At 40.7% G+C, this 16,773-nt stretch overlaps 1 protein-coding gene across 4 annotated transcripts in view; it reads right to left on the bottom strand.

Annotated features, from left to right (window-relative positions):
* Positions 1-16,773, bottom strand: part of PIK3R3 (phosphoinositide-3-kinase regulatory subunit 3) — a 244,736-nt gene that overhangs the window by 33,867 nt on the left and 194,096 nt on the right. Inside the window, exon 1 of one of the 4 annotated variants that reach the window (XM_077928774.1) lies at positions 14,301-15,115. The exons of 2 other annotated variants lie outside the window; for them this stretch is intronic. In XM_077928774.1, the coding sequence (XP_077784900.1) occupies positions 14,301-14,406 (106 nt within the window). In that variant the 5' untranslated portion in view covers positions 14,407-15,115. Of the gene's footprint in view, positions 1-14,300; positions 15,116-16,773 lie in introns of those variants that run through there. One more of the 4 variants, XM_077928773.1, reaches the window with a different exon arrangement.

Genomic DNA, 16,773 nt, shown 5'->3' with positions numbered 1-16,773 from the left:
AGAGCAATTCTATACATGTCCGTCCCCTCACCCCAGCAAGAAGTTACAGTATGTTCAGTTGAGCTTATTCCCAGCTCAATCCTATAAATATATAGGATTGCAGCAAAGGTCTGTCGGTTGTTTTCAATTTGTAGAATGCCATACAGTCTCATAGTTTTTCTCCCCTAAAGAAAAAATGTTAGAACACCAAGACCTGGCTCTCTTGATGCTCTTTGCATAATTTTGAAAGTCTTTGATGCTTTCTGGACTTTTGAGAATCAGAATGTGTCTGAGGAGAAAAGTTAAAGCCCAGGATACAAGAAATTTAATAAAAATAATAATAATAAACAATTTTATTATTTATACCCCACCTATCTGACTGGGTTTCCCCGGCTACTCTGGGCGGCTACCAACAGAACACTAAAAACAGAATAAAACTTAAAAGATTAAAAACTTCCCTAAACAGGGCTGCCTTCAGAACAACATGAAGCCGGAGACAAAGTCCTCATATTAGTATTAAGCTGAAATAAAGAGATCAGATGGTTACAGGCAGACTAACTGGATGGAATCCAGTTATCAGGTTGAACACTCATTTTAAAGTTAATTTTCCAGTAGGGAAGCACATTTTCTCCATTACATAAACAAAACCATTCCCTTTTATTTCTGTGTCCTTCTAAGATAGATCAAGCTGGGTTCTTTCCATTGCTTTGATTTTTTTATATTTTTTGCAACTGAAAGGAGCATTTGGTGGGGATGATTCAGTTCTGTTCTTACTGGTAGACTGTTACCCCATTCTTCTACAAGTGTCTGACCAGAACGGCAGCAAAGGTGATGAAGAATTTGATAATACTACATGTAGACTATGAACCCAAGACCTATAAAACTAACCAATTTTTACAGCAGCCATAAGAAATAGCATCTTCTTTACATGTCAGTTAGAATCTACACTCTCTATCTCTATTGAACGATGCTGTAATTTGTTTTCATGTAAAGCGGAAAGTCCTTGGAGAATGAGGAAGAGGAGATACCGGAGTATCTAGAATAATACTAATTAGTCTCTACTGCCTTTTTTTCCCTGAGGAAAGAAATAATCTGGATGCTAGATAGAGGCCTGTATCTTTAGAAATTGTAAGCCTATAAGGGCAAAACTGCATGTTACTTCATTTTCCTCTCTACCTCAGCAGGGGTGCTTGGGGAGGAGCAATCTAAATCGGGACATTCATTTTGGAAGGCTTAGTGGCTTGCGGAATTGTTAAATGCACACACTGCTATAATCAAATGGACAACCCATTATGGCATTTCATTTGTAAAGAAAACATTGGGAGAGCCAATAGTAGACATCCTGAGTAATTTATAATTTGGCGCTTAGCTTGAGTGGCAAGACTGCTGTGGATTCCACTCAGGCTCTTCCTCCAGATCTGCACCCTTATATGCATCCCATAGGCACCCTTAGTTTCCCAAAGATAAAGTATGGTAGCTATTTGAAGAGCTGTGCAGAAGACGTGTTTATTTAAAAATACAGTAATGCACCTTATGTCAAGGAGATTCACCACCAACCATCATATACACAATCAATAATCCCACCAGATAAGTGTGCATGGAAGTGAAGCCTACAGCATTTAGTCACATGCATATAAATGAAAGTCTGCTATTTGCTGCACTGCTAGTATACCACTTTTTTAAAAAGCAATTATTACAAGTTACAAAATAATATGTCATACGTACAAGCCATATTCCAGTTCTCTTAAGTGATAGCTCTATAAACATTTTCAGAATAAGAAGCAAAATGTTGCTACAGAAAGGCATAATAATGAGGCCAAAGAACTACAGTTGTTGTACCTCAAGAGAACAGTTTCAATGGTCTCATTAATTTGCAGTTACCCAGAATCCTTCTTTATTTCAGTTGACTCTGAAAATCTTTAATAAAACCACAATTTCTTCCTTTCTATATTGTGCATTTTATTTTGTTTTCCACATTATTCTATAATAACCTTACAAATAGTTTAGGAAAAATACACTTTCCTCCCATCTCCACAACACTTTTTTGCAGCGATGGGATACTGGGGCATCACTGCTGCAGCTACATCTCTCAGTCTTTTGCCGCCAACATATGCTTCAATAGTGCTTCATCACTCCTTCCAGCCAGGTCTCCCTTCCTTCTGCAGTACCTGGCCATCAGGAGTCAAATTAGTATCATAGCAGAGTGCTGCGATATTAACTGCTACTGTACATACTGGCTCTTCCCTCTGCTCTGCTACCCCCCTCCCAAGTGACATAGGCAAAAATAAGAGCACTGCAGCATTATTTTTCCCAGTGTGCAGGAAGAATACTGCAGCACTATTGTAGCTACCTCTCCCTGCTTTACAGGGTTAAGGGGTGCAGGGAAGCTGACACTCACTAATCTACTTGCACCAACCAAGTAGGTGGCTGGCTAACCACATAGCTACCGTCTCCTCTGTTGTACCAAACATTTCAATAAGTAGCATACTTTTCTATTGCACTCATGCACCAAAACTAACTTCCTTAACGTAAGACTGCTACAGAAATCACAACCAGAATACACCTTATAGCAGGAAGTTCCCTGATATTTCTCAAGCAGAAGGGCTTGCTATTATCAGAGAGGGCTGAAGGAGCTCTATGATGTCCATGTCACACTTGAGTAAGAATTTGTGCTCTCTGCCTGAGAAGCTGAAGCTTCAGGCCTAGCACTAGCAGCTGCCCAAACTCAGCTTAAGGAGTTCTAAACAGGATTTACATTCTTTTTAGCCAGAGAGAAAAACTCTCAATAACTTGATTTTTATTTAAGTCGTTTATATCCTGCTTTTCAAACTAGTTTGCCAACAATTTACATCATTTAGACGTGTAGATAAGGGGTTGCATGTATTCAACAGCATTGCTCAACTGACAATAAAGATTCCGTTGTAAGAAAAGGGATGGAAGCAATTTTTCACTATTTGTCCACTGCCCCCCCATCTGTGCAACACAGATGGATACAACCCATGATTTCCAGAATTTAATTATTTATTCTACATTTACAGCCCTTGTTAGTTTCTCTTATTTTCGCTCTAACAAAATGTAACTCTTCCTTCTGTAAGTTTGAATATACCAGGCAAGCTGTGCTACCATCCAAAAATGAAACCTCAAAGTAATGGATTGGACAACATCAGTTATAAAATATGTATACAAACATCACAGTAATGCAATAATATCAAGGAAATCTTTATGATAGAATGGGCCAAGGACATGGGAAACCATACTGTTCTCAAAACTTGTCACTTTTCTGAAAAACATGTAAGCCTATTTAAACAAGTTTAACCTTCTCAAGTGATCACATATGAATGGGACCTGCTATAACACTACCGTCACTGCTGGTTTGAGGTGTGTATGTAAAGGTATGGGGGCACATATTTAGCAAATACTTGGAAAGGTACCTCCACATTTTGCTTCATAGCTTTCTTTCTAGAGGGCTACTTACTTTTTTTAATGAAAGCTCAAAGTCTGGGACCCTGCCCATGGGTGCCAATGGAGGCCTTAGTGGTGGGCACTACATTGGCAACCCCTTACCTCATATATTTATATGTCCCCAAATAAAACTCCACAACTACTGTAGGTAGCTCAGTTTAACTTTTTATGCAGATGAAGTCAGAAAACTGTTTCCAGCATAAGACCACTTAACTCACCACAGACCTTTGCTATAACCTGCTACTTCTCATTTTATTTTAAAGCTTTATAACATGTAAAGTACCAAAGATGACTGGCTGCCTTAACGCAGGTATACCTGTTAGTGGTTTTGAATATGTCACAAATGGTTAATTTCACTCAGTTAAGAAACTTATATTAAAGATCAGGAGTGCCACTAAAATAGCTAAACATACCTATTTCACCACACACACACAATTCTCTGCTACATGCAGATGACTGAAGAGATACTACAAACATAAGTTCCAGTTACAGATAGGTAGCCGTGTTGGTCTGCCATAGTCAAAACAAAAAAAAAAATCCTTCCAGTAGCACCTTAAAGACCAACTAAGTTAGTTCTTGGTATGAGCTTTCATGTGCATGCACATGAAAGCTCATACCAAGAACTAACTTAGTTGGTCTTTAAGGTGCTACTGGAAGGAATTTTTTTTGTACAAACATAAGTGTACATATATTCATTTTGTGTCCTAAACTGTAACCTAAATCTGTAACCGCTGGCTATGGAATGCACTCTCTATCAATATGTATAGGCACTTCTTTATTAGTCTTCAGAAAAGGGATTTTCAGCGACTAAGCAAGATGAGATATAATGCAAGGTATTTTTGTAGATATTTTCTACTCATTTTCATGTTCTGTTTACATTGTTTCGCTACTTCTAGAAAATATATTTTTAATCTTAATCTGGCCAACCAGGCCTGTCTGAGCAAGCCCCACCCACCTGCCAATCATCCCATGTCATTAGTCACTTTACCATGACTAATGGCTCAACTGGCACATCTATTATATCATGGGTCACTAATATGGATGCTCATAGATACACAAGTGCCCATGGAGGCTTTCTTTGATGCTCACAGGGCCCCATTCCCCCATCTGAAATTAGGCTTCAAATAAAACAATGGAATGCTTTACCCCCAGGCTTAACTGTGGTAGCCCATAAATCAAGATCACAAGGGGAGGAAACCTCAAATATTCACCAGGGCCAAACTATCCATGCTGGTCCTACATGGGCCAGCAAAAAGAGCCGAGGGAAAATTTATATACAAAATCCCATATAAGGGGTTCCATAAAAAAGGGAAAGGGGGGGGGGGGGAGAAAGGGGGGATCAGACTGAGTCTAGCCCAAAGGCCAGGCGCAACAGCTCCGTCTTGCGGAAAGATGTCAAATCCCACAGAGCCCTTATCTCCTGCAGTAGGGCATTCCACCAGGCCGGGGCCAGAGCTGAAAAGGCCCTGGCCCTGGTTGAGGCCAATCTAACCTCCTTGGGGCTTGGGACTTCCAAAGTGTTGTTATTTATGAACCTTAAGGTCCTCCATGGGGCATACCAGGAGAGGTGGTCCCATAGGTACGAGAGTCCTAGGCTGCATAGGGCTTTAAAGGTCAAAACCAGCACCTTGAACCTGACCCTGTACTCCACCAGGAGCCAGTGCAGCTGGTAAAGCACTGGATGAATGTGATCCTGAGGCGAGGACCCCGTAAGGAATCTCGCTGTGGCATTCTGCACCCGCTGGAGTTTCTGAGTCAGTTTCAAGGGCAGCCCTGCGTAGAGCGAATTATAGTAATCAAGCCTGGAGGTGACCATCGCATGGATCACTGTGGCCAGATCAGGGTGAGAAAGGTAAGGGACCAACTGCTTAATAGGGCAGAGAGGGAAAAATGCCGCCTTTGCTGTAGCTGCAAGCTGCGCCTCCATAGAGAGGGAGGCGTTGAAGGTTACACTCAAACTCTTGACAGAAGGTACCGGCACTAATTGAGCCCCCGCAAGAGATGGGAGATGGCCCCCCAAGCCCATGTCGTCCCGACCCAGCCAGAGGACGTCTGTTGTCAAAGGATTTAACTTCAACCTGCTCCCACGCAGCCATCCAGCCACAGCTTCCAAGCATCTGGTCAGTGTGTCCGGGGCCAAGTCAGGATGGCCATCCATCAACAGATAAAGCTGGGTGTCATCAGCATATGACAACCCAGCCCAAAGTTCTGGACAATCTGGGTAAGGGGGTGCATAAAGATATTAAAAAACATTGGGGAAAGGATTGCGCCCTGAGGCACTCCACACACCAAGGAATGCCGCAATGACAACTCCTTCCCTAGCGCCACCCTCTGTCCCCGACCTGAGATAAAGGAGCGCAGTCATTGTCTGACTGTGCCCTGAATGCCGATGTCGGCAAGGCGGTGGTCCAAAAGTTCATGATTGACCACGCCGAAGGCTGCTGACAAATCTAGAAGAATCAGAAGTCCCGACCCACCTTGATCCAGCTGTCTACAGAGATCGTCTGTTAGGGCGACCAGAGCCATCTCGGTCCCATAACCAGGGCGAAAGCCAGACTGAAATGGATCCAAATCCGATATTTCCTCCAGAAACCTACCAAGCTGTTCAGCAACCGTTCTCTCAATTACCTTACCCAGGTACGATAGATTCGAAACCGGGCAGTAATTGGTTGGATCAAAAGGATCTAATGATGTTTTCTTTAAGAGCGGACGCACCACTTCAACTTCCTTCACATGTGGTGCCAACAACAGTTTATCTGATTTACAAATCTGCTCATGGGTCCAAAAAGGTTGCTGACCCCTGTACTATATTCTGATTATTAAAATCTATTAATTAGATCAGATACTGTAGGGCTTAACCTTAAAAACCCTTAACCCTTAAAAAGCAGTTAGAGGGATGATCTTGGCATTAAACACAATAGCACTAAGATCAGAAATAAGCTTTCTGCCTCCTCATAAATAAAAGGCAGTATTTCCCATTGCCCAACCCACCTTAGCACTGTGCTATTTAATGCAATAATTGAGAGATAAGATGCCTGTGCTTTAAAGATCCTCTTTAAAGGAAAGAAAGAGGGAGAGCTTTCCAGTCACCTTCACCCTAGCAATGGAGAGTAAGGGTTGGAAATGCTGAGTATGTGTGTGCACACACCCTGCCTGTTTGTCTATATGTCCAGTCTGCGAGACTAAATGACCCTCTGTGTGTGTGGCTGAGTGTTTGTTTGGTACGTATGGAATACTGTGTGTTGCATGCCTTGTGCAGTGTGTTTGGCAATGGAGGGAGGGAAAAGAGGTAGATACTTTTTTTCTTTCAGAGGTTGGAATGCAGACCCATGAAAGTTGGGCAGGGTCAAATCTGGCCCTCAGGCTGAAACAAGTTCTCCATCCCTGCTGTAAGCTTTGTAAGCTTAATTGATAGCAAGGTACAGTGAGGCAACACAAAACATTTTAAGTCAGACTCCACTAACCAGGTGCTCTTCGGATGTTTTAGACTATAAGACCCATTAGCTCCAGTCAGCACTGCCATGGAGGGCACCAGGCTTGTGAAGACTGTTTTAAGTAAACATGTGAAGAGGTTCTTACTGCAACAACATTATTTTTTTCGGAAACACATGCACTTATGAATGTTCTATTTAACCAACAGAATACACATAGCTATTACATTACCATGAGCTTAAGCCTGAAAAGTACAATGTACCAGCTTTGATTCTGCCATTTGAAACCTCAAAGATAAGGAAGTGGAACTATCAAACACATTAGTTTATCACATATCAAATGGAATATACCATTGCTAACTTTTAAAGAACAAGCAGTTGAGAACTTAGTAAAAAAATTCACTTAGGCCAAGTTATACAAGTGCAGAAATACATATCCATTTTAAGAGCAACGGCACATTGATGTGCAACTGATCCATATGATCTTTTTTGCTGATGTGCAACTGAGCCAGGAGGCCCGCAATGCAGCATAGAGATGTTACTGCAATTTCTACCCCAGCATGTGCATAATTTCAAAGCAGCATCAGAGATAGGGTGTCCCATCCTATAGCATCCCTGATTCGAGAGGTACAAAGTACTTAGTGACCCTTCCATTCATTTCTGCCGTATCAGAGGGGTTCTGGTGAAATGTGCAGACACTCCCCACTATACCCTCTTAAACCCCAACAGAAAGGAAAGATGAAGTACCAGAACTGATAGGCCTTCATGACCCGAATTAAGTTTTGTTAAGGAGCCCATGGCATTTTAAGTTCTGAAGTCTGTTGTTTTCTTCAGCATTCGACAGTTCCTTCCACAATATAAATATACTCTAGCACTCTTATTTTCAGTATTAAAGAGATAAAACAGCTAAGACTCAACTATTCCTCCTACAACTCATAGCATCAAGTACAAACAGAATATGAAAGTTGTCGAGTCTAACCCAAGGGGTTCCAGAGCAGAACCCTCTAAGTACTAATCGATACATCACATATTTCCTCTGCTTCCAGCTTAGTCCATGCACCAGATATGGCACACAGAACTATTTCTATGGCATCTGAGAATATTGAAAGGCAACCCCACCCCCCAGCATTTGCACTCCCCGGTCACTAAGATGCTCAATGGAAAAGCCCTACATTCAGACTTTTCACTTACATATGGGCAATGGCTCCAGGAGGGGCTAGAGACGGGCTTGCAAGTCTCAACAGTAGCTAAGTCATAGCTGCCTCATCTAAGGAAATCCTCTTATACTACGGCCTGAAAGTAGCAAATAAAAAAAAAATCTAACAAAATGACCCATGTGAGAAGCACTTGTTGACAAGAGAAAAATAATGAGCAAAATAATTCAGACACCTTATGCTAGACATGTGGGGGAGACGGGTGCAACAAGAAGGCAACAGACCTTACTGGATCACAGCCGGTCTGAGAAAAGAGTTCCTTTCTCCTTACCAATATGACTCATAAGAATGAAGAAAATCCTACCTATGGCACCTCTAAAAATTTTCTCTTGACCTTGTACTACAAGTTGCCCATTCCTTACACTCTTGTGTCACTTCCTAAGTCTCCGATGCAGCAGAGTACATGCCCCTCTGTTGCGAGCATCTTAAGAAAGGGGGGGAAGCCCTTTTATGTTATGTCTTCAGGGACATTGGATAATATAAATTAGTGCACGAAAGCTGCCTATGTGCCTGCACTTTGTTTTTGCTTCTTTTTCTCCTTGTGGTAATTTTTGTGTCACTTGCTTACTTACAAATCCATGTAAACTGCTCCACATTTAGTCCTTGGATAAACACTTTGCTATTAAGAGGGAAAATGACCCATGGAAGGGGACAAGGAGAGATCCTCGGCAGTAGAGATGCCTGGATTGCTCTGTAATAACATTTGTGTACATGCACATGCATAAGCACACATATATACAAATGATTATGAGACAATTCAAGATGTATCTTTTATACTGAGTGCATACACTCAGAAGCTGTGACCAAATGTGGTTTAGTGTGTGACCATTTAATTTTTATACATTAGAACACAGGTAGCTGAGTTACGACGAGTGAGACCAATGGTCTATCAAGCTCAGTATTCTCTACACTGACTAGCAGTGGCTCTTCAGGGTTTCACATAGCGGTATCTTCCAGCCCTATGCAGAGATACTAGAGATTAAACCTGGAACCTTTTGCATGCAAAGCAGATGCTCTACCACTGAGCTACAGCCCTTCCTCTTTGCGTAAGATTTCCAACAACAAACATTATCATTTGCATGTTGGAAATACATTAAGCAGGCAACACCCTACAGAAATGAAGACAAGGAAAGCACATATTCTTTCAAATCCTTGCTAGTCAAGAAAAAGTGCAAGTCGTATAATTCAATGGACAGTCAAAAAGGAACTGATGTCAATGTACTTTAGAAGGACCCACTCCAAAATCAGATTCAACATAATATAATCCATTAATGCATAGTTTGTTACTGCAGCACTTCATGTTAAAAGCAAGAGCTCACTGGGAATGTTTACAAAGTCTCAGATGTTGCAGGATCATATTTTAAAAAGCTAAACATTAACAATATTTTCAAGAATTTATAAACCTGTTCCTCTCCACTTTGGAATAACACTGTCAAGTGAGCTTACTTGACAACTAACTGCAAAGTAAGGGGGGTGTTTGAGAATACAGACTATTGCATCATAGCTTATACCTCTGAAGCTCAGTAAATTTAAAGGAGAAAAAAGCCAACTTCAACAATGTTAATTTGAATACATATCGATCTAATTGACTAACATCCAATTAATAAGTATTCAATAATTATGATGGATTTCAGGACAATCCAACCTACATGACTGTTTTTTTCACCCTGGGAAGATACACTTTTGCATTCCTTCAATAATTGATTGAAGAGGTAATATAAAGTTTCATATTCATAAAGTTCTGTCACTAATGTATTTCTGAATTTATATAGTCTATTTCTACTGCATCTTTAAAGAACTTGCTTCAACAACTTGATATCAGCACAAGACACACGTATAAAATCTTACACTTTGGCTAGAAGTTAATTTTCTGCTAAGTCTGAACAGCTAGGGCAATGTAGTCCATAAAATAATGTTCTAGCACTCCTAAGCAACACAAAAGCTCTCCCTGGACAAAATGCTGAAAATTGTTGCCATTAACAATTGAAAACAGTTTTTAAATTGTTATTAATGAGTTATTGGCAAGTGTTTTAAACTTAGTTAAGAAAAAACATGATCTAAAAATTTGCAGGCCAACTTGCCTATTTATACATTCTCACATATAATAGGTAATAGGTTTCTAAGCTATTGAACATTCCACAACTGTGCTTCACTGCCACTGGAGATGATGTAATCTACTCACTCAACTAATGTGCACTGCCACAGACCACATTAACAATGCTGATACATTATGCCAGTGATCTCTTATTAAATGCTAGCAGAGCAAGAGGAGATATTCTTGACAATTTAGGTAGCTTCCCTTTATCATACATGAAGACTGTACCTCAGAACACACACTTTGCATTCAAAAGGTCCTGGGTTTAAACTTGGCATCTCCAGACAAAGCTAGGAAAGCCTCCGGACTGAAACCCTGGAGAGCTGTTGCCAGTCACTGGTAGACAATTCTGAGCAAGACTGACCAGTGGCCTTACTTGATATAAAGCAGCTTCCTATGCTCCTACAAATATATATACACACACACACACAGAGAGAGAGAGAGAGAGAGAGAGAGAGAGAAAGAAAGAAAGAAAGAGCGAGCCCTCAGTATGTACATGAGCTTTCCAGAGAAACCATGGTATGTACCTCTATTTAAATATACTCTGATAAGTGTAAGAGCTCATTGGTAAAGTACCCATATACAATTTTCAATTATGTCTAAATGAGTCATAATGGGGTAAAAATTATCTTCCCATTCTATTTTTTTATTTTCATTGTAAGATTTAGCTACATATATTTAATCATTTAAAAAGCATATTGTAGAAATCTGGCTTTTGACCATCATAAGAAAAACAAACTTATTCCACTAAATATCCAATGCTTGCCCGTTGCTTAATATCGTTACTTCCAGATCCAAGTCCCTCATGAGGAAGACATGCAGATTTCACCCACCTGCCAAGCCAACTATGCCTTTAATCTATCAATATGAAATATTTAGACAACTGAAGACTAAGACTGACACCCATAAATTGCACTACAAAAAACTATGATTTAGTAAACTAGCAGCAATCTAGACTATTATTCTTAAATCATTTATGCTAGCAGCAGGCTACTGAAGTGAATGGAGATACTTGATCAACACTAGATGTAGTAGGTTACTCATACACCCCAAAAGTTATTCAAACAAAATCCTGGAAACAGCTATTAGGAGGCCTGCATCAATTCAGTGCTATACTGCATTAACATGGTTGTTCTGTAAAGAAACTCAATAATGACAACTATTATAATAAACATTTTGGTGAAAATGAAACAATGTTCATCTAGTTTGGATATTAAATTGACAAGATTTATTGCATTGGCATTCTTTATATATGAAAATTCAATTTTTAGCAATAGCCAGACTTATCACTTCTGAACCGTTTTTCTTTCCTTACACTTGTTCTGATATCTCTCTCACATCTAAGCACTCTGAAAGTTTGTGGTGAGGTAAGAGTCATGAAGGTCTTCCTTCCACATTTGTGAATTTGCCTGCACTATACTACCTAGGAAAGTCTCTTTAAAAATTGAGTGAACTCCAATGGTTTTCAAATACAGGGTGTAGAGTTCCTGGTTGGGTCAAGAGACATACTTGAAGTCTTAGAGAAAGCATTCCAACATAACCTATAAGCACTTTTCCTGGAAATACTGTGGAACATAATGAACAAGAATGGAAAATTCTGGGGTCCCACAAATGTTCTTTGATAAATGTATCTAATGTAATTCAATCTATTGGAATAGGATGGCCAATATCTACTGTAGCATTCTCCTGAATACAATCCAAAAACAACTCAAAATTTAAAAGGCTACATGGAACAGATATACCTAAACATATACTGACAACAGAAATGTGTAAGAAAAATAGAATTTAAAATATATTCTACAAGTTAAAAAGCTTAAAATGAGATAGATGTGCACATGTGATCATATACATTATTTATTTATTTATTTATTTATTTCAGCTAGCTAACCAAATCATAAAAGTACAAATAACTATGTATTAAGGACTGCATGCTATTTTATACATACATCAGATCCGCAGAGAAGGTCAGTTTTAAATTTTTTTTACACCGGATCAAGTTCCCAGCTTTCATGGTGGTTGATAAAAAGTTTAACTGTCTGATGAAGCATCAGAAATCTGAATGGATATGCAGAGAGGTCTAATGCTTTGCATATGCTCCCCTCCTTATAACTACTGTATTATTAACCTTATCATGTTCCTACTATCGTCTTATTACTAATTTTAATGTCACCCTCCATCCCCAGCTTCTATGTTCTCTCTCTTTAGCAAACATTATAAATCCTTGAAAACCTTAGTGTTGGGTTCACAACTATGCAAAGTAGAACTATACCAGTTTGCTTCATTTGCATAGTTTATTCAAAGTACAGAAATTTCTTTTTTTCTCTGTTGTGCACATAGCATATAGCCCTGATCAGATTTCAGTCTTCCTCACAGGAAATGTTCACAGTTTTCATTACCAACTTTTAATTTAACTTATGCTTCAGCAATTCAGAAAACAAATATGATAGCCATTAGAAGGTCATGACAACATAGGAGGTACTAAAAAAAAACAATAACTGGACATGTTTTGCTTAGAGATTATACAGCTCAATCCTTTCCCTACTTGGGAGTAAGTCCTATTGAGTTCAATGTGATTTACTTCCAGGTGAGTAGAAGATTGCAGCCTAAGAGGAAATAAGATAGTTCTCTGGATTATTGAAAACTGCTATCATAAAGGAAACAGAGAATGGTTGCTACATGCACCAAGAGATAGGACTGAACTTTTTTAAAAAAGTATTTAAACTGCAGTTTCACAGACTTCTGGTTGATGTTTGAAGCTGCCAATATCAATATGCATTCAGGAATAAGTTTTCTGAAGAATTTCCAGAGGAGTAGCCATATTAGTCTCTTGCAAAATAATCTTGTGGCACCTTACTAACAGATTTATTATGGCATAAGCTTTTGTGAACTCAAGCTGACAAAGTATGCCTGAGTCCATGAAAGCTTATGCCATAATAAATTTGTTAGTATTTCAAATGCGACAAGACTCTTGGATAATTTTTCTTAAGAAGTTATGGAACACTCTGGAGATTTAAGAGAAGCATGAATGAGCATCATTGGTGTGGATAAAGTCCAAGAAACCATGCTATTGTATCTGGCTGAGCTGGATTATCTCTGAGGTTACTTTTACTTCTATTATTCAGCTGGTACAGCCTAAACACCTTAGGTCACAAAGAATCACATATCTGCATGACAACCAGAACTCTGAAGTAATGGAAGGGAGTGTATTTTCCGAACTTCATAAAAAAAACACACACCTCACAACAATCTCAAATTAAATTTAACCAAAATGTAATGTAGCTTTTTTCCTTATTAAAACCATCACCAGCATGGTTTTAAGAATCACAAGCCTGCAGCAATTTCAAACACCAACCACTATAATTTCACTAGGAGTGATGTCAAATGGATCCAGCTTCCTTTTCTGATTCACCTAACTTCTGGCTCTTCTCACATCTCATTCCTCTCCAGAAACAAAAGAAGTCCTACGCCAGAACGAAGTAGGGACAATACCTCTCAGCACTGGAAATAATGCATAGTACTTAAGCTACAATCCTATGCATGCTTATTATGATAGGAAGCTGAAATGAAATCTGTGTAATTTTATTCCTGAGCACACAAGCAAAGGACTGGGCTGCAAGTTTTCTTACAGAAGCCAACATAGAATCAAAAGCTAAAAGAATCAGTTCAAAAACATAAGGACCAAAAACATTAACCAAACATTTAGTGTCGGAAAGTGATAGAGAAGATAACATTTTTAAATAGATGAGTGTAGGTGAGATTATGAATACAGATACACGGTACAAAGAACTTACAATAGGAGGAAAGGGAAAGGAAAACGTGTGTTCTGGATTCTGCAGCCTAATAGCAGGTAGCTCTCGATTCTTAACAAAAACGAGCCTTATGAAAACGACTCGCTTAATGGGCACAGCGGAACACAGTAAGAGCAAAAGTTTACACCCCTCCAAGTACTGTTCTTTGCTTCTCCAGGAGAGAAAATGAGAGAAGAACCAAAGCCTGTCCCATTGGAGGGAAGAACAATAAACTTTTAATACAGATGCCCGACACTTAAGAACCACTACGATTGTAAACCTAAACACAATTAAACTTTTTTTTTTTAACCAAGTAGGTGTTGCTTCTTACCTGGTGGGTCCATTTCGATATAAAATATCAGCTCAGTTGAATATGGCATCATCACCTCCCTCCAGTCCGTGTCATCGCGATCCATATCCCACACTGTATTGTACATTGTGACAAACAGGCAGATGGGCGATCTCTGGGATCCCTCTTTGTGAGCTTCGTTTCTTTTAAATAAATAGAACAGCACACCACAAAATAAAGCTTAACCGCCCATAGCACGTACAAAAAAAGGGGGTGAGTGGGAGAGAAACTTTATTTAAGAATAACTCGATGGCTTCCTCTTCAGGAAAACCACTCCCCTCTCAGGAAGCGAGAGGAACCAAAAGAAATGTTCTCTCTTTTTTTTTAATTCCCTCCTTGCTTCGAGGATACTGAGGGTGGAAAGAAGCCACTTAGCCGAAATATGCAGAAAAAAAGCGTGTGCGTGGAGGCAGAAGGAGAATTTTTGTTTTGTTTTGTGTTGGTTAAAAAGAAAAGTTTGAGGAAACTGAATGTCGCTCTCTCTCAAAAATATATATTAAAATATTAACAATCCTTCTGCTCTTCCCCCAAAGCGAGTGTGCGCCAGTGAAGGGGAGCGTCTCCCTTCTCTCTGTCGCCTCAGGGCAAAGCCCAGCGCCGCCAGTCCAGCAGCACCGCTGCCCCCCTCGAAGCCCAGCGCTCACTGCTGCAGGCAGCAGCAGCAGCAGCAGCAGCAGCTCCCGACCCGCTTCCCGCCGCGCACAAGCCCAGCGTCGGCCCTCGCGCGCTTTCTGGTGCTCGGCTATTCCCAACCCCACTCGGATTCATTTTAAAGAGGCTCTGAGGAGGCCCCAACCGCCGCCAACCGCCTCTATGCCGGGGATGAAGCTCCGCCTACCCGAAGGGGGGGAGAGAAGTGGGTGAGGGGCAGAGCGCGCGGGCGGGGGGGGGGGAGAACCCCGCCCCCACTTCGGTTAACCCTTTCATGCTTGCGCTGAAAGGGTATTTCACCTACGTAGTCTGGACGTGCGAAGAAACCGAAGCCGGGAGCCGGGGAGACTCTGCTTCCAACTTTACCTCCACCTCTCTTCTAAGAGTCCACACACATACTGAAAGTAGCAGAGGGTGGGGTGGGCAGCGTAGCGATATGAGGGAGATAGCCTCCCGCTGGAGCAGCAAAAGATGGATAGGTGCCCCCCCCGGCCGCCCAATCGCTCGCCTGCACCCTGTGAATGTAGACCCCGGTGCACAGAGGTAAATCGCCAGCATCAGAGACCATTCAGAGATAGGATCGACTCCCCCCGCCCCGTCTATATCCCCCTTTCCCTCCCTAACGGCACACAGGAGACGATGCACAAGAAAGTATGTGCTTACTTGCTGACTGACACGGGTTAACGCACAGGAGAGTAAGCGGTATGTTACCGTTGACCACATACTTCCTACATTTTTTGTTGGTATGGTCCATCTTTGGATTTGCTTGCACTGGGACGATGAACGTTTGTGGATAATGCGGTTGTGTTGTGCGAAGGGACTATATATTTTAATGTGTGATACGTGTAAAACTGACACCGTCTGACTTAATGTGTGCATGGTGTTTCACTGTGCTGATGTGCAGCCATATAATAAGCTAAGTGTGTATGAACATAACTGAAGCCATAATCAGCAGCCCATCAACTACAGAGCAGTTCCAGTGTCTCCAATGGGATTACTCCAAATTGGGTGGGATGTGGAGACTCCAGTCATGTGTACATGATCTGGTTTATGGAGAGCTGTGAATGGGCACATATACAATGGTTGAACTTGTGGGGATGTGAAATGGCCAGCTTGGATATAAGAGTCATAACTGTTTTAGTATCTAATACATTATAAAAACTTAATTTGAATGGAAGCATGCATTCTTGGTCCTGCACAGCAAATTCTTCCACATGTGCATGAATTGGGTTGGCTACTGGAAGCAAAGGGAACAAAAATGTAGGGTGCTGCATGTACTGGGGGAGGGAACCCTGAAAATAGTCTGGAGTGTGTGTGTGTGTGTGTGTGTGTGTGAGAGAGAGAGAGAGAGAGAGAGAGAGAGAGAGAGAGAGAGAGAAACTGTACCAAGCCCAGCTTATCTGTGCCTTCTACATAGCATTGGCTGGGCACATCTAATTCTGGTTGGTTGTGTACATTTGTTACATGCATAAGAAGCAATATGCTCCAGTCAGTCTATTAAACTCAGTGAAATTTCTATAGGTGAATATTACAACATCTGTGACTGAGTGCATGGGAAGTGTTTAATCATATTGGCATAGTGCATATAATGTGGTGTGGCTAATTATGGGCAACTGACTGAAAGTTTGTGACCATGCAATCCAATTGTGGCCATGTTTATTTAGGAGTCACAGGGGCTTACTTCTCCAAGTATGAAGTCATAGGACTGCAGCCAGATTTATGTATGTGGCAGATTGTGGGTGATGCGGTGTTTGTGCCTCGGTGTGATGTAATATTTGGAAGAGTGCTTAATCAATGTTATTTT

The sequence above is a fragment of the Podarcis muralis genome, chromosome 5 (assembly GCF_964188315.1).
Source record: "Podarcis muralis chromosome 5, rPodMur119.hap1.1, whole genome shotgun sequence".
In the NCBI taxonomy this organism is placed as follows: domain Eukaryota; kingdom Metazoa; phylum Chordata; class Lepidosauria; order Squamata; family Lacertidae; genus Podarcis; species Podarcis muralis.
The sequence above is the reverse complement of the archived record's forward strand: the minus strand, read 5'-3'. Positions and strand labels throughout refer to the sequence as shown.